This window comes from Scardinius erythrophthalmus (genome assembly GCF_964197995.2).
Source record: "Scardinius erythrophthalmus genome assembly, chromosome: 16".
NCBI lineage: Eukaryota > Metazoa > Chordata > Actinopteri > Cypriniformes > Leuciscidae > Scardinius > Scardinius erythrophthalmus.
Window position 1 is genome coordinate 19709047 of NC_138236.1, and position 18286 is coordinate 19727332.

Below are 18286 nucleotides of genomic sequence, written 5' to 3' on the forward strand. Positions count from 1 at the left end.
GAACACGAGGTAGTTTAAAATAGGCCTATGAACAGTTCAATGATAAAGTTAGCCCTCCTTGAACGTAGGCTACGCACCAATGTCAAAATCATGACCTATTTTTAAAAACTTTAGTTGATTTAATTAATTAATTTAGCCTAAATAAATCATTCAATTAAATAGCCTAATTAATTACATTTTTAGATTGAATTCAAAAGCAATTATTGCAAAATCAGAATTGCTTTATTCGAATCGTATTGAAATTAAACCATTTGAATAAAATACACTTGGCTAGGCCTGTAGCCTTCTTTTCTCGTGTCTTGAGGAAGTAAAGTAATAGCCTCCATATTGCGCCAAACATAAAAAATGCTCATTTAAATTGCCTTGAAATCGTCAAATCGTTTTTCAGTGCGTTACTAAAAAGCATGAGATTTATACGATGCCTCTTTTAATAGAAAAAAAAAGAAAATAATATTTTACAAGAAAAACTATAAATATTTATCAAAAGCGGTCGGAATCCAGTAAAGAACGAGCGATAAGAAGTGATGAACGGGAGATCTCTATTCGCGCATATTTATAAACCCATGCTAAAAAGTATACTGTCTCATTACATTTGCAGTGTTGAGCGTATGATGGCTGACAATAAGGACGACCACACAGTTGCCTGGTCAAACACGGCCATGGCTGGATTTCCCGAAACCTTCTACCTTAAGCTTTAGCACCTTGTGTTAATAGGCGCATACGTGCTTCCCAAAACGAAGTTATACCTTTTGAGTCTTCGTAGCGCTAATAACGTTGTCTATAGGCCTATAGGCTATATTGCATAGCCTATCACTGTTTTTTTTTTTTTTTTTTTTTTTTTTTTTTTTTAAGAGCAGGCTAGGCTACTGTAGGCTCCATTATGCATAACTAAAAATGAAGGGCAAATGAGAGAATTATGTCCCTCCATAACGATTCAACCTTAAACGTTTTATTCTTATAGGCCTACTCACGTCACATAGCCTATCTATATTAGCAAGACTGAACGACTGTTTTTAACGAGTGTTAATTAAGTTTGCATATACGTTCCTGGATATTCGTTCTAGAAGTTGAAGGAAGGAGAGTGGAATGAGATGTAGGCTTACTCTGAAGGCTCAAACTAAATTTGTATGGCCCTGAGGTTGTAGGCTAGTGCCTCTGTTAGGCTATATGGTGTGTTGTTTGTTTGTTTGGGAGGCTCTTTCTGTATTATATATCATTATATCATTTGCATAAAATTGCAAAACGGATTCTCCAGAAGAAGGCTGGCAAATAGCCTGGGACTCAGGATCTCTATAGTGGTAGAACGCACATCTGGACAGATCTAACCCTAATCCTATCTTTAGAAAATGCAATCACAAATGTTATATATTGCTGGGGAGAATAAAATATCATTCTAATTTTACTTGGGCTAAAATAGTTAATGATCATTAGACGTAAAAGACTTAAAAGTATCATTCTGCTATTGCAGGGTGTTGTGATATATCTCATAGCCTAGTATATTACAGCAGTGCTCAGTGCATTAAATGTGTGAACTGCAGCAGTGGTAAACTGCTCACAGCATCACATAATTAACAACACGAACTAGGTCTTTCATGTATGAATTTATCAAACTCACTAACTGTCGACAGTTTATTTAGCTTTTAGTTGGGCTTGGGCGATCTAGACAGAGGGCCGAGGGCGACGGAACTTCCCGTTCGCTTCCCCGTCCTGATAGGCTTACATACGCCACGTGATTCAAGACGCTATAAAAACAAAAACCGCGCACACCTTCCTTTAAAACCCGTGTGTGTGTTTGCTGCAGTGAGAGTGAGTTCAGGAGGCGCGCGACCGGGTGGAACAGACAGACATTCGTAAAATCAGCGGTTTGTCTAGAGACAATGCTACTTTTAGGCTTATTAGTTCTTTTTGTTGCAGAGTTCGTGGGATCTAACAGTAAGAGTTTTTCCACTAACAAACATGTATTTGTTGTTAACATGCGTGGCAAACTCCATTCCATTGATAAAAACGTAGTTTCAGCCTCACTAATGATGTCGTGTAATTAAATGGAATCTTTTATTTTGGATCAGATTGCCCTGCAAATCAGGAAATATCATGCGAGAGTCTGCGTTCGTCCACTGGATTCACATACACCGTGCCATCGAACATCACATGCTTTGAAAATTGCAAAGAACAAGGATGGTACTTTCAGGTAGTTTGCTGTTCTGGATTTAATCGATACATTTTTCGTTTTAAAACAATTAAATGTTTTGTAATTCCTCAGTTTACTGTTGTTGTTGTTTAGAATGGGACGTTTATTGTCGATTCAACACCGAATGCAAGTGGAAAGAGATTACCATGTGTACAAGATGTGACATTTAAGAATCTCACACTCGGTGTCTGCGAGACACTGCAATGGCAACTTGACTGTGGCATGGTAGGAGCAAATAATGTGCCATTATTTCATTTACAAACTAAATTAATACGCTGCACACTTTCTTTTGTGGCTTCGTTGTTATGCCATTAGAACAGGCGAGGTTCTAAAATAACATTTATCTTCTGTTACAGTGTAAGTGTACCATCAGGTTTACCGGTAAGCATGATTAATACTCACACCATACATGCTCTAGAAACTAATACTTATTGTAGTGTATATAAATTGTGCTTTTGATTGTATTTAATCTATTTATCTAAAGTTACAGATAAGCATTCACCAGCACATGACCCCCAAGAAGAACAAGATGGCAACCATTTTGACAACGGTAAAAGCAGGTTTAGTCTGTAAAGTTTTTATGTTAATTCGCCTTGCTATCACTCTAAACCCTTATCTTTTGCTATCTCTTTACATGTATATTCAGCAGGTTTACCTCCGTGGGGGATTGCTTTGATTGTTGGTGGATTGTTGGTGCCATTTATCATTTTGTTTAGCTATTTCAGAAATAAAAAAGGTGAGTGCCTTAACACGTTAAAAATCCTCAATTGTGGATCCTACTGATCTGCTCATTCGTCTAACTCCATGTTTCTTTGACAAATTGCAGTGTCTCAGTCTCCACGCCCACTTATGTACATTTAGTGGTATGTTACGGTTGACATTTTATACCGTGGTAATGATATGTACCATCATACTGCACAGCCATAAGGTGTAGTGGTTAATACTTCAAGCAAAGCCTTCAAGCAAAGCACTGCAGCTTGCTCCAGAGAGACTGACCCTGTAGGCCTAACGCATGTTCTGTAAGTCACATTGTAAAAAGCGCTAAATGACCAAAATATTCGCTATGTATTCCAAGTTCTTTATTTCCACTAATTCATTTCTTGTATCATTTTCACAAGTATAGCATTCCATTGTTTTAGTAGCTTTTAGCATCTTATCTTTATAGATTGTAGGACTTTGTGTTTGTCTTTTAATCCCAATGTAACCTTAAAAGGATAGTTCACTCTATAATGAAAATTTATAATGAAAATTAAGTTAACATTTACCCTGCTGCTGTCCTTTCTTTTTAGGACCACAGGAGGATTTTTATAAAAACTCGTTAATTAACGTAAAGTAACACTCGTCCATAAAATGTCAGTGAATAGCGACCAGTGTCAAGCTTTTTAAAAAAGACGCAACACTATCACAGAATGGTCTAAGAGTATACAATATGCTTTGGAGAAAAAGAAAAAAAGAAAAGTAATGTATTATTTAATGATAATCCTGACTTTGGGTGTTGGTCTTCCGTGCTCAACTATTCGTTCGCGAGTCTCTATAAGCACAGTTTACATCTACTCGCCCCCATAAAAGTACACAAGTTGTGAGAAATCCGTACTTTCTTCTCTGAGGTTAATATAACTGTTGTGTTCGTCACAACAAGAAGTTATCGCGTTTACATCTGTAACTGTCATTTTGACTGTCATCAAACAGAGTTCCGGTCTAGAGATATTTAACTAATTGAAGAAAGTACATGGATACTTTTTTGGTATTTCTCGGTGTTATTTCAAGTAGTTTTTTTTTTTTTTTTTTTTAAATCAATCATGATTTCTCACTTATATTCTTTTTCTGGACGAGTCAGAGTGAACTGTTGCTTAAAGTCTCAAAAACACACAGTCGAGCATGGGAGACCAAGTGCAGGATTACCATTAAATAATAATGGTAATCCAAAAAAAAAGAAAGAAAAGCACAGCATTAGAACAACAACAGGGTGAGTAATGAGTTAATTTTCATTATAGGGTGAACTATCCAGGACCGTAGAGGCTCTTACAGTAAAATAAAGAAATTGTATCAGGCCTATCTAAAACTAATTTTGATAATGTTGAAGTAACATTTATATAGATCTATCATATACACACTATACATACCAGGGGCGTGCAGTCCCTTATAAGCTGCAATATGAGAGAATGAGTTTGTAGACTTGCTAATTAATATTAACACTATAAATGGCTATAAAATCCTTTATCAATTAATATAAATCTTACATAATAAAGTTTTGGTAATGAGTATGGAGGGAAGGGAAGGGAAGGGAAGGAAGGGGGGGGGGGTACGCTGTATACCTGTTTAAAGAAGTCACCATCACTCACCACTGATGCTATATCAAGTAAATGAATTTCCTATTCAGGTGATGATGATATATGAGTGATATTAGTGAGAAATTAATCAAATTTGTATTACATTTCATTACATCATCAGAGTGTGTATTTTTTTAAATGTGTTTCTTTTCTTTTTTTTTGCAAATTAAGTTTTTTTAAAAAATCAAGCAAGTCATATATTTGTCAAGGGGGTATATACTTAGTATGTATGTTGTTAAATTTTTTTTATCAGTTTTGTATCACTTTTTACAAAGCTCAAACTGCATGTAGCATGGCACACAGTCATAATCCATATTGTCATACAATTATAATCCAAGTTCACTCTGACCGTATTTAGGTCACTAAAGATATTCTCATTGGTGGTCTTACTTTACTGTTGTATCCATTTGTTTCAGGGGGCAGACAGCTTTCTGTGTCCCCGTTGGTAGCATTCACATCACACTCACAATCTCAATTAAATTGAATGATGTTTGTTTGTTTTGTCAGTGTAAATCCACTCTTAAGTCTAGGGTTTGTGGGAGCAAAGTAACAAGTATTTAAATTGCCGCTGTGGAAGCAAAATGCAATGAAATGCTGTGCCAGTGAGTACACACGTCTAATGCATTACTAATTTAATCTGGAGAAAATTGTTATTTAGAAGTCACCTAACCTAATAGCAAGCTAGTCACTGGGACATTACACTCATTGTCTGCCCCTAAACAGATATGAGTACCTTAAGGGCTATAAAATATGGTATAAAGGTGTACTTTACAGGGTACTGCTGTTTGAGTTTTTTTCTGAAAGCGAACTGTCATATAAAATAAAAATATACAGACAGTACTGTATGTATACCCAAAATTAATCAAAATGGTTGTGTTGCTGTGTGCCAAGCTATATCTAATCAAGTATACTCATATACTCATATACTCAACATATTGGGTACTATTGTCGGTTGCACTTTATTTTACAGTACATGCACTTACGTGTATTACAGTGTGCCTACCTATGAAAGTACTGAGAAATACATGGTGATTAGGCCTACATGTGTTAAGCTTAGATTTAGGGGTAGGTTCAGGCTAGTTGTTACCCAGTTATTGCAATTACTATAATAAGTACATAGTATATTCATGGGGAACAGGACTGTAAAATTAAGTGCTACCGATTTGTCTATACTGAATATCATAACTTAAAGAAAATGAAAGTATGATGTAACACTTTGTCGTATTATGTGTAATAATATGATATTAATTAATATAATATATCAATAATTGTCATAATTACTGTCAGCTGCCATTGTGTTATGAGATGAAATTAGCACTTAGAGAATTATGCAATATTAGTCACATTTCTGTCATCAGTTGTAAACTTTTTACTTATCTTCAATGCATTTTTACATCAAATTACATTTTCTTTGAAATATTTTAGTATATTGTAGTATATCTTTCGTATATCGTTTGCCCTTTACTATCGGTCTTGTTAAAGTGATTTTTGCCAATAAAATCTGATAAGACCTTCCATGCCTTGTAAAGTTACTTGCTTGGTTTTACATCTTAAAACTTTAATGTTTTCCTTTCTTTTGAAGTGCTGAGAAATGCAGAAATTCAAAAAGCCTTACACTACAATCTAACTATCTTTCTTCTAGCTGATTTAGTTATTTAAAATATATCTGTGAAAATTAAAAAATAAAATGTGTTTATCCTGTGGGGCTCATGTTCTGGCTTTCTAACAGAAACTGTTAGATTCTACACTCTGTTATAGCAAATCACAAGCACAGGTGTAGTCAGAGGTGAATGGTCTAAAACAATTATATTTCCTTGTACTTGGTAAATAAAACATCATATGGACAAAGCATATGCCCCTCTACCAACAGCTAGATCTGCCTTTCATAAAGAGCATCACCAGAATTGCTACAAATAATTGACAAGCTTTGTCAAAAACTAATTCACTGTTTACCAGATTTCAACTATTTAGACATGTCAGCTAAATACTCTGTTTAATGTAACAGCACAAATGGGCTCATCCTTTGGTCTGAGAAGGGTTTTTTTTTTCAGCCATGACAATTCATTTTCACCCAAACCAAATCCTGATATACTTTGCTCTTTCCTGGTTTTAACCAGACCAACATTTTTCAGAAATCAAAACCGTTTGTCTCTTTGCACACTGAAAGACTTTTGTAAATGGGAATAATTTCACCAGTACTTTGCTAATAAATATCCAATTAACAAAATGCATTAGTTTTTCTAGATTGCTGACACACTATTAACTGGTTCAGTTAGCCAATTTCCAAAACCATTCATTCATTTCTAGAAACAAAGACACGTTTCTCAAAACGTTTAACACATTTCACCTTTTTTCTCACACATTCAAATTTTCTCAACGCTTTCTGCAAAACTCTACACAAAAAGGCCCTCATTTTGCACAGGTTTAACCATGCTCTCATTCAGAAATCACAAACACATGATATAATTACCTCAAGTGTCTGTGATCTCAAATAGCACACTTTAAACCATGTGTGAACATTAAGTAGCAAAATTGATGACACACCAATCAGAATCTCAGGACAATATAAATAGGGCCATGGGGGATTATGTGCTTTGGAAAATGAATCCTGGTGGGAGTCAAAAATAAAGATGAAGAGAGAAAAAGAAAAATGAAGGGGACGTGGTCAAAGGACATTTGTTCCTGATGAAATACAAAGCACTATAGTTGACCATGTTCTTGTGCAGGAATGATCATGAGGGAAGTTGGTCTGCAAGCTCATCTCCAGGGGTTTTTATACTTAACACATACAGTATAATTACAGTACACAGTAGCAGTACTTAAGATGAGAGAACTTTCACTATTATACATAAAGTAAATACTGTAGCACATCTTGTACCTTAAAGTTGTAATTGTCAAACTGATTTGTAGCTAAGTACTTAGTCTTGTCAGAAGATTACTAGTATGGCAAATAGTCATTATCAGTACTGAAATGCAATTTGGCAGAGGATGCTGATTTAATTATTAATATCTACCGTACTGTAATTGACAGTATACTGTATTGTATTGCAATTGCAAGTCCATTATCAATTATTTCAACTTTTCTTTTCTAGTGCTTTTCATCTACTGCAAGATCTCTTTACAGTAGTGTAATGAAAATAAACTTTTCTTTAAGCTTATTGTTGAATTTATGCTGTGTTTACTGTAATAGAAGTAGTACGGAGCCCCTAAAGGGACGTGGTGGTGGAAAAAATGTAGGATGGGAGAATTTTATTTTTTAAATAAAAAATTTAAACTTAATACCCCCGATAAACTTTGCGTTCCAACGCAAAACTTTTGCGTTCCCTTAAAAAACCTGTTTTGAGCTTGGACAAACACTTCCTCTTTACAGTTTTTTATGATTGCTTGCACACTAAAATTAAACTTTTCCCACAATTAGCAAAACCTTACACTCAAGGAGCAAAACACAAGGCTAGATTTGCACAACTGTAAGCACATTGTCAGCTTCACACTATTTGCAAAACATTACACACAGTGATTTGCAAAACACTAAACACACTTGTAGCACTGACAAATGACCACACCTATGAGCCAATCTGTTAAACACAACCATCAGGTGCACAAACACATCACTGCTAAATTGTAGACACACCAATCAGGTTTAAGCACTATAAAAATGCAGCAGGTAGGTTCACCTGCCTTCAACCAAAATGGAAGGAGTCAGAAGAAGAGTGAGGGTGAGAGGAGGAGTACACAGAGGTAGAGGAAGAGGCAGAGGCCGAGCCAGAGGTCGAGGAAGACCTGAAGCAGGAGGAGAACGTGCACAAAGAAGAGGACCAAACTTATCAAATGACATTCGTGCAACACTAGAAGACTGATGCTGAGGGAGGCTGGACTGAGAGTTGAGCCAAATCTTAGCAGATATACAGTGGCATCTGTCATAAGGACTTTTCGACAGGAAAACAGGTAAAAGAAGATCTGTCTACAGTTACAGTAATCAGCCGCTTATTGTATGCATCATATCAGCACTTGTGATGCCCCTTCCTGTGACATTGTACAGTAAGTTACATGTATTATTCTCTACATAGGATTGAGGATCGGGAACGACAAGGAGGAAGGGCGCCCATATTCACGCAAGAACAAGAGCGAGAGATAATAAACATGGTTTAGGCCAATAATGCTATCAGGCTCAGAGAACTACAAGCAAACATTATCGGTGACCATGCCATTTTCAATAATGTCCATCAGGTCTCTCAGTCAACACTGGCACGCATCCTGAAAAGACATCAGGTTCAAATGAAACAATTTTATCGAGTGCCTTTTGAGCGGAATTCAGAGAGGGTCAAACGACTGCGGCATGTGGAGGTTTGTATTGTTCACTTTAGCACTGTGATGTTGCATACTGCACACATGACTTTTTTACATTACTGTATAATAGACCTATCCTGAACTACACAATCTTGTCTTTCACTGTATTTCAGAGAGTTTTGCAGATGGATGCTGAGGAAATCCTGCATGAATTCATATATATTGATGAGGCAGGGTTCAACCTCACAAAAGCAAGAAAGAGAGGCAGAAATGTCATTGGCCACAGGGCTATAATCAATGTCCCAGGGCAACGTGGGGGTAACATCACCCTTTGCGCTGTCATTTCACAGCATGGGGTTCTCCTCCGTCATGCCAAAATGGGCCCTTACAACACACCTCACATTCTCGCATTTTTGGACCGATTGCACCACGTCGTCACAGCAGGTAATGAAATGCACCAGATGCAATACACTGTCATCTGGGACAATTTATTTATTTATTTAACCTTTATTTATCCAGGTAAACTGTTTGAGAACCACTTCTCATTTACAAACATGACCTGGCCAAGAGGCTACAGGAATAAATAGGGACATACTGGACAACTGTACATAAACACATGACACACATAAAACAAGCAATTTAATTAAAAAAGCTAGACAACAAAGAAAAGAGAAAAAGAAAAACAATAAACTGCTTAAATATGTGTGTATAAATATGGTTCATAATTGTCAGCAGGAGCAAGAGTCAACTATGTGATTTTGGAGGTTTTGCTTAAAGGTGGAGATTGGGATCAGAGATGTAAGTTTCAGGGTATTTTGTAGTATGTTCCAGTCATGTACTGCTGCAAAGCGGAAGGCATTACGTCCAAAGGTAGTTGAAGTAAGGGGGGTACTAAATTTAATCAAATTATTTGATCTTGTGTGATAGGCATTATGAGCAGCATGAAGAAGAGATGACAAATAGAGAGGTGTCTTGCCCAGGATTGTCTTGTATATGAAGAGAAACCAATGATGGAATGGCCAGCCCACCAGTTTATACAGGTCACAGTGATGAGTGTGAAAGGGTGCATTAGTGGCAAAACGGATGGCTGAATGATAGAGTGTGTCATGTGTCCCAATGTGGCACCGCTCTGCTTTGGTCCAGAACTGGTTTCAACACCGTCCACAGTTGACAGTACGATACCTTCCATACTCTCCGTTTCTAAACCCTATCGAAGAGTTTTTCTCTGCATGGCGGTGGAAGGTTTACGATCTCCAGCCCCAGGCTCAGGTACCCCTCATTCAGGCCATGGAGGACGCCTGTGACCAAGTCGACGCCACAGCTGTGCAAGGATGGATTCAACATTCAAGGCGGTTCTTCCCGCGTTGTCTTGCTAATGAGGATATTGCTTGTGATGTTGATGAAATTCTCTGGCCAGATCCAGCTAGACGAAGAGATAATGTATAGTATGGTTACTGTAGTATTTTCTGTACAATATTGTCAGTTTTTTTTCAGATTATTTTTTATGGTTGTTGTTGTTTACTGTAATTGTAACCTGGGGTCCGTTCTTCGTACGTTGCTTAAAACATCCGAGATCAAATGAGACATCCAAGATGATATCATCGTGCTACTCATGATCTGGCTAACTCGGTTCTTCGAACACACTTGCCGGATATGATTAGTATAGCTGGATTGAGTTATCTGAGATAATTGCGCGTTCATGCTAAGTTTAAAAGGGGATATGTATCGATAGTAGAAACATTGATCAGCAACGCTGCTATTGGCTGTTCAGCGTGGCCAAAGAGCGCGCCAGAGCCCGCCTTTTAGATATTCTCTGAGCGCGCTCAGATTTTCTCCTCAGCAGAGCAAGAACTAATAGTCGAAGTTTATTCGGAATTTTAATGTTTAATCAAAACGCCAAGGAACACCTCAAAGTCTGCCAAAGCCAGGAGAGAGGGCTGACAAAAAGTAGCAGACAATTTAAATCCGTTAGAAGTGGCCATGTTAGATGTTTTTATCACTTATTAGCCTATATTTTTGTATTTTAATAATTGCATAATAGCTTTGTTCATTGTAATGTCAGAGTCACCACACTAGAACATGGGAACAAATAAAAGTGAAGTACAAAAATATTCTACATAATGGTAGCCTAATTTTTAGTTATATAGTTTCTTTTATAAAAGGCACTGTTAAATAAATGGTGTTCTGTTTATAAAAGCAACCAAGAAAAAGGCTGAGAAAAAAAAAAGATCTTAGCCTACACTGTAAAATATTTTTTGCTGCATTAAATTAAGGCCGTATAGTCATTTCAACTGTTAAATCTTGAGTAATGATGAATTGCTTTGACTTGTGAAAGTGAAAACTAATAAACTTATGTTAATGTAAAAATATTTTTCCCAAGTGTAGTTCATTGTAATGACATTACTTTTTCCTCTTTTGTGCACTTTTACATAATACACCAACACTTGTATCTGTTCCCAAGAAAGTGGTGGCTGAAATATGTGCAGTAAGTGGACATTTTCTAACTTTCCAAAGGAAAGAAAGTATAAGACTTTGTAATGTCCATTTGTTTCCATTGCACTGGACAGTGAATAAAGCCTCTCAGATAACTGTCATATGGAGGAACTAGCCTACCTGCAAGTGCATAAATAACTTTACTTCATTTATACTTGTATGCTTTATGGCTGCAATATATGTTGTAGGATTCCACATCTACAGAAAGGCTACAGAAGAGTCTGCACAGACAGAGGAGACATAGGCCTACTACAGGTGGGCAGTGTATAGCCAACTTTTCCTTTTTATTTGTTGCATGAGGAATGTGTCTAATATCTCTTGTTGCAGGCACTTGACCACTGGCTTTTCTTTACAAAGAACAATTGAAATAAAACTCAAGGAACTAAGCATATTTGTCTTTTATTAAACATTTAATGAAAAGTGTTTTTTTTTGTGGCAATGTTGTGTAATATGGCACATTTGCCAACAATGTCACAGGCCCTGTCAGGTGTGCAACCCTCAGACTTTTCAGACACTGAACTCTTCCCTTTAGTTAGCCAAAGTTCATTTCATTGTGTGCCCTTGTCCTGGCTAAAGCTGCATTGTAACTGGTTTGGGTCAGGGAATGGGGTCATAAAACACCTGTCTGCAGGAACATGTCATAATCACCTATGAAAAATGCAGTTCTGTTAGGATCAGCATAAGTGTATGTAATACAGTGAGCTTGATATTTAATTGTGGAACTTTTCTTACCACTTTCAAATAATGTGCATAAATGTGAATCTCTGAAAATTCTTAAGTCATGCACAGATCCTGGCCATTTTGCTTTCACTTTTGTGATATGGAAGATTTTAGTCAACTGCCTTTTTTTTATTTGATATAATATTACTAATCTGGAATATTAAGAATCACAATAGTAACTGGGCTGCACATTTACATTGTGAACCCCCTTTCTGTTCACATAATCCCCTTCATTGAGGCCTTGATGGCAGTCTATGGTAGCCTAGTCTATGGTACCAATCACGTTAGTGAAGCCTGAGTGACATCTGTAATCGGCATGGTCATGATTGTATGATCTTCATAAAAAATTAGGATAGCCTAAAAAAAAAAAAAAAACACTGCTTTACAACATTGGGTCTTAAGTGGCTTGGAAATGCCAAAAAAAAAAAATAATAATAATAATAAAAAAAAAACTGTCTTTTAAACATAAAAGCGACAAAAAAAAAACGACAAAAAACGACAATCTCACGAATCACGAGAAAAAATAAATATCTCAGAAAGTGCTCTATCGCGCTGCGCTGGACTTCCCGTATCAGCTCCGCTTATGAAGCCGGGATCTAATCCTGTTAACATGAAATAAGCCTGCTCCCGAGCAGGTTTGCGCACATGTTGCTATGACAGCAAGTCCAGGAAGAGCGTTGAAGAACCAAACAATCCAAGATCATGCCAAATCGCCAACAATCAAATCCAGCTAAGTGAGTTAGCGACGTACGAAGAACGGACCCCTGTACTGGATACAGTATTTTACGTTTGTCTGTTGTTTGCTGAGCTAACAGTGTTATGCACACTACTGTAGCATGAATACTGGGACATGTTTTGTTGTGATTCTCCATGTTGACATGTTGACTGATTTGGGTATATGGAGAGAAATAAGTGATATTTTCCTCAGTCTGCAGCATTGGTCTTGTGTAGTGTTTGGTGAACTGTTGTATAGTTGCACTTTCTCTGTGTACTTCATTTACAGTACTCTAATCACTGAGAATTAGACTTGCTAAAAGTGTTTTAGGTTAGCAACAGCAGTGTGTAACTGGTTCAAAAAGTCATATGAAATGTGTGTGTTTCGTATGGTAACAAAATATTGTTTTTATGAAGTCGTGTATAGTTTTGACAAAAGTGTTCCATTTTTGCAAATGATCTGAAGTGTTGTGCTACTTTGGTGTAGGGTTGTGCTAATTGTGTGTAGTGTTTTGACAAACCGGGCCCTGTTTTCAAAATTGTGCTTAAACAATTGAAAAAATGTGTAATGTCCCGCTGGCAGTGTTTCAGAGCTCCGTAGGTTAATGGAGCGTTTGTTTGAACTTGGAATCAAATATAAAGAAATGCGGTCAGTGCTTTAGGCTACTCAAGGAGTTCAGTGAAGTTGGCAATTCACATAGGCTATTCGAACATCCCGGATCAATATTCTTGAGCTAAACGTTGTTAAAGCACAAACGACACCTATTTACAAATCACAGTAACCTAGACAACGAGCTACAACCCAATTCTCCTCAAAATGAGCTTTATAATATAAATTTGTCTCTAACCAGCAGAATGAGAGACAAGTCCAAATAAGGGCCATCTGCAAAGTAAAAATCCCAAAACCCTTCTGCACATTTTATATTATATTATTAAATAATACTGTTATACAGTGTAATGGCATCAAATTCAGTAAGCAAATAAAATGCAAAACCTATGGTTAACTATTATGTTAGCTGCGTACGGTACCAATATAATTTGTGTAAAGAATATACTTATTTTTTATGTGCAATTACTTCCCAAACTAAATGTTGTATAACCAACATTAGAGCAGTGATGTGAGAACGAAATTTGGTGTGTTACAGTGAAGTTATTGAATATTTTTCATAATATAAAATGTGCAAAAGCAGTGTAGTATGACCAGTGGGTCACCATTGATGTGTAAACTGAATTGGATGGCACTACAGTTTGTAACATTGAAGTCAATGGCTATTTTTGTATTTTTGACTATGAGTTGATGCTGTAGTCGTTTTTTGGGTTATATTGCACTTTGCAAACGGTCCCTTTGAACTTGTCTCTCATCCGCCTGCTCATAGAGATCCATTTAGCCTATTTTATAAAAAGCTTGTTTTGAGGAGAATTGGGTTGTAGCTCGTTGTCTAGGTTACTGTAATTGTAAATAGGTGTCATTTGTGTTTTAACAACGTTTAGCTCAAGAACATTGATCCAGGAAGTTCAAATAGTCTATGTGAATATTGCCAACTTCCCTGAACTCCTTGAGTTAAGCACTGACCGCATTTCTTTATATTTGAGTCCAAGTTCAAACACTATGAAACGCTCCATTAACGTACAGAGCTCTGAAACACTGCCAGCTGGAAATTAAAGGGGTCATGACATGAGAAACCAAATTTGCCTTGATCTTTTGGTATATAAGAGGTCTTTGTACCATTAAAACTTCCTGCAAGTTTCATAGCTTTAGACGCCCTCCCCATTATAAACGAATCATTTATTTAATCAAGCTCTAAATACAGCTCGTTCTAGATCCATGGTAAGAAGTGACGTCACGGTACGAAGTGACGCACCAGTCGTTTGCATATGACCGCCTCCAGCACAAGACTACTGTGTGCCTTATAGTCATTTCGCATCGTCGCATGATTCGTTGTCACGCGCCCCACAGGAGTTCAGTCGTCGACGTGCAGCGAGTGGGTCTCTTTACAAGATTGCTATGGGGCCGCCAAAGCCTTATTTGATCGGTGAGTGATGTGTAGAGACGATTGTGACAGGCAGGGGTGCCGCCAGAAATTCTGGGCCCTATGGAAACCAAAATTTCTGGGCCCCCTACATTTTTTACAGATAAAATTTAACCCAATAAACATGCCCTGTATACTTTAAAAAAAGATACTTAGCACATTGCGTAGTTAAAATGTCTAAAGATGAGTACAAAGCCTACAAAAACAAGAAAAAAAATTGTATTTATACAAATTTGACTTATAAGTCAAACACACACGTAATAACCATATTATTTCTATTGGCCTATTTAGTTTTCATAATATAAAATATTAAAATATCTATTTTGTAAACTCCTTATGGTTACTACAGACACATATTTTATTCGTTTTTTTATATTATTTTTTTCTGGGGCATTTTATTCATATTAAGAACGTCAAGTTTGACATAATCGATGCGTTTTTTCGTATTCGTCATTCTGTGGCTCTAAACCAGGGGTGGGCAAACTACGGCCCGCGGGCCACATGCGGCCCGTTAGGCTGTTTAATCCGGCCCGCCGAGTATTTAAAAAAATTGTCTTAAGATCGCATTAATTTTGCCTTTTTTCTTGCAATACTTTGCGTTATATATATATATATTGCGTTGCATATATTTGACAATCGGAATATCAGATATTGCATGCCATAGCTAACAAATGTAAAAAAAGAAAAATGACATAAAAGCAGATCATCATTCATTCAGCGCTGTTGTGGCTGCGGTGTGTCACGTAACAAGCAATGACGCGTCACCATGGAAACCAAACAGACAGCGACTTAAGCGCATAGACTTGTTGCACGTTAATGTTTTTTCCTTTTTTGGAAACTCAATGAGAAAAAAAATGTTTGGTAACCGCTTGCACACCTTAGTTTTTCCTTTGATTTGTCTGCTATTTAGTTTCTTTGCTCCTCTGGATTTGTGGATGTATCCTGACTGATTCCGTTTACCGACCTTTATCGTCCGGCTTTTGACTACGCTCCCCTGTCTGCCATGTACAGAACCCGTTTTTTTTTTTCATTAAATGTTCTGATCTCCCTTTGCCTTTTATGTTTTATTTTATTATTCTTAAAATAAATTTGTATATTCGTTTATTTCCACAAATGTATGACTTTTGGAAGTGCAAATTGCCATTCAGTTTTAATAAAGTTGAATTAACGTAACCTGTAATTTTTACTCTTCTAAGTGTACACTTGCAGATGTTTTGTTTCTAATTTACTGTTAGGCCATTAAATAATAATAAGGATAAACAATATTTAAACAGTATAGGCTATAATTATCTAACATCTTTAAAAATTAACATCAAAACATAACATGCTAAATAGGGGATATCTAGCATAAAAAAAATTATTGTCAGAATGTCGTCTCTCAGTTGTTGAATTTCACACAGACATTGCCACAACATTGTCTGTTTGCTCAGCCCGATCTTATGAAAGTGTGAATACCACGAATTGTATTTGTAGTGCATAATATGTTTTCGCGTGCATATGATATGCACTTTATGGCGTGTAATAGGCACGCACTCCACACCCCTAATCCTAACCAAGGGGTTTACAGTGTGTAGCATGCACGCAAAAAAAAAAAAAAAAAAAAAAAAAAAAAAAAAAAAACATTTTTGGCATATAAATGGCACGAGAAATAAAATTTGTGGTATAGATACGCACTTTCATGAGATCGTGCTTCATAATCTGCTACTGGGCCGGCCCTCTGTCAAATTTTTAAAACCCAGTGTGGCCCTTGAGCCAAAAAGTTTGCCCACCCCTGCTCTAAACTGTCAAAACACCATTCAAACCCTTGTTACGGATGCGAACAATATTATCATCGAACCCGATCCGATTTTTTTTTTTTTTTTTTGACGGATGAAAGTATCGGAGGCAGTGTGGTAGTGTGATTGACCTAACGTGAGGTTGTATTTATTTTTTAACGTGCTAAAATATCGGACGCGAATTTCGCACGGGGGAAGAAGGAGGACGTGGGTGTGAATCTGTGTAGCTATTTTTTACAGTCTATGGTGTAGAGACATGATAACCCAGAGATGTTATTGTTGTTGGATGTAAATCATAATTCAGTAATTATTTTACTAAGCTAGCTAGATAAAAGCAGGTCATGTAGCAACAAAAATAAGTAACTCTGAAAGTTTTGGAATACAGGAATAGGGCAAGATACCTTTCTTTTTGAAATGTGGGTGTTAACACTGAACTCTTAAAGGGGAAACACTCCCAAAACAGACTGTTTGAATCAGACCATGAGAAACAGGGTGGGAAAAGGTCATAAATCACTCAATTTTAAAAGTTTTTTGTCCAAAAAACTATAGTAATACTATAATTGCACCTAAGGGAACATAATAACAGAAAAGAAAAAAACATGTCATGACCCCTTTAAAGGTTGTATCAACGATTTCAGGCTCAAACATAAATGATCACATTCATCTAATCTTTCCTAACTTTCCTAAGCATGCCGTCAAAAAAACGCGTCTCTGTAGGCAGCCTAGGCTCTGAGATCTGCACACAAAAACAGTTGGTTTCTTCACCACCACTCAAAACCAAAACAAATAGTGTTCCAACCAATCACCGACAGGGGGAGGGTGTTGTGAGGTTTTGCGGTCGTGCACGGCTGCCTATGACGGCTGCATGCTTATGGGGCGGGCAGCTAGCGGATCGTTAGGAACGATTAGATGAATGTGATAATTTATGTTTGGGCCTGAAATCGCTGACACAACCTTTAAACAGGAAGTGCTGTCTGAGCTCACAACAGGTTTTGCGTGGGAACGCAAATATCTTTGCGAGGGAACGCAAAAGTTTTCGAAGGGAACGCAATAGATTTGGAAAAAAAAACTTTTTCCCACCACCACATCCCTTTAGGGGCGTGGCACCTGATAAAATGTAAAATGACACCTGATTGCCAAAAGGAGGTTTTTTTAATAGTATGAATTGACAAAAGGAGGCATAATTTCAAGAAATGTGATTAAGCAATCGAGAAAAAAATGGAATACAGTTACAAAACAGTTTACAAAACAGTTGCTAAACCATTCTCTGAACCAAATTCAATAGCCTAAACCAATTTGTCCAAAAAAATCAGTCTTTCTGTAAACATAAAACAAGTTCACATGTTAAGACACCTTTTGCAAATCGCATGAACTCTTTTGGCAAAACTCTAAACACATTTTCACTCACTAAAACACATATTGCACTGTGATGCACTGATGTTTCAAAACTCTAAACACAGGCAGGCAAATGTGATGTGAACAAAGTCCTCAGGCCAGACACAACATGATGATGCTGAGTCAGAATGAATCTCTCACTGACTTGATTTTGCAGTAGCACAACTTTGTGTACTCTAACATGCTATTCATTTAGAGTTTTTTAACCTTTTTGGCTTTTGGAGTTGGGTTACTGTATTTTCAGTATGCAAGTGCTGAACATACATACAGGCCTACTTTATTCATTACAATACTATGGCAGTGTGCATACAGTATACAATTTATGTCTTCGTAGTTATCATGATCAGATAACGC

The 18286-nt window shown here is 36.9% G+C and overlaps 1 protein-coding gene and 1 long non-coding RNA gene across 3 annotated transcripts in view; one reads left to right on the forward strand and one right to left on the reverse strand.

Moving 5' to 3' along the window:
- Nucleotides 1-1656: 1656 nt before the first annotated feature.
- LOC308704579 (uncharacterized protein) lies at nucleotides 1657-3628 on the forward strand. 2 transcript variants are annotated; one of them, XM_081389002.1, is made up of 7 exons: nucleotides 1657-1932; nucleotides 2067-2188; nucleotides 2282-2413; nucleotides 2545-2569; nucleotides 2673-2738; nucleotides 2838-2924; nucleotides 3015-3628. In XM_081389002.1, exons 1-7 carry the CDS (start codon nucleotides 1878-1880, stop codon nucleotides 3047-3049), a joined length of 522 nt encoding a protein of 173 aa, XP_081245128.1. In that variant the 5' UTR covers nucleotides 1657-1877; the 3' UTR covers nucleotides 3050-3628. The 2 variants fall into 2 exon arrangements, with proteins under 2 accessions (XP_081245128.1, XP_081245127.1); XM_081389001.1 differs by having other exon boundaries at nucleotides 1740-1932; nucleotides 2835-2924.
- A 5623-nt stretch (nucleotides 3629-9251) lies between these two features.
- The window catches only part of LOC308704580, a 97407-nt gene continuing 88372 nt past the window's right edge, over nucleotides 9252-18286 (reverse strand). Inside the window, exon 5 of the long non-coding RNA XR_014031817.1 lies at nucleotides 9252-10228. This is a non-coding gene — a long non-coding RNA (uncharacterized lncRNA). The remainder of the gene's footprint in view (nucleotides 10229-18286) is intronic.

Excerpts from the sequence above, each read along its gene's own strand:
- LOC308704579 (XM_081389001.1), top strand. The coding sequence starts at position 1,878 with ATGCTACTTTTAGGCTTATTAGTTCTTTTTGTTGCAGAGTTCGTGGGA. Across the intron at positions 2,189-2,281 it reads AACAAGGATGGTACTTTCAG|AATGGGACGTTTATTGTCGA; the intron begins GTAGTTTGCTGT and ends GTTGTTGTTTAG. Across the intron at positions 2,925-3,014 it reads CTATTTCAGAAATAAAAAAG|TGTCTCAGTCTCCACGCCCA; the intron begins GTGAGTGCCTTA and ends GACAAATTGCAG.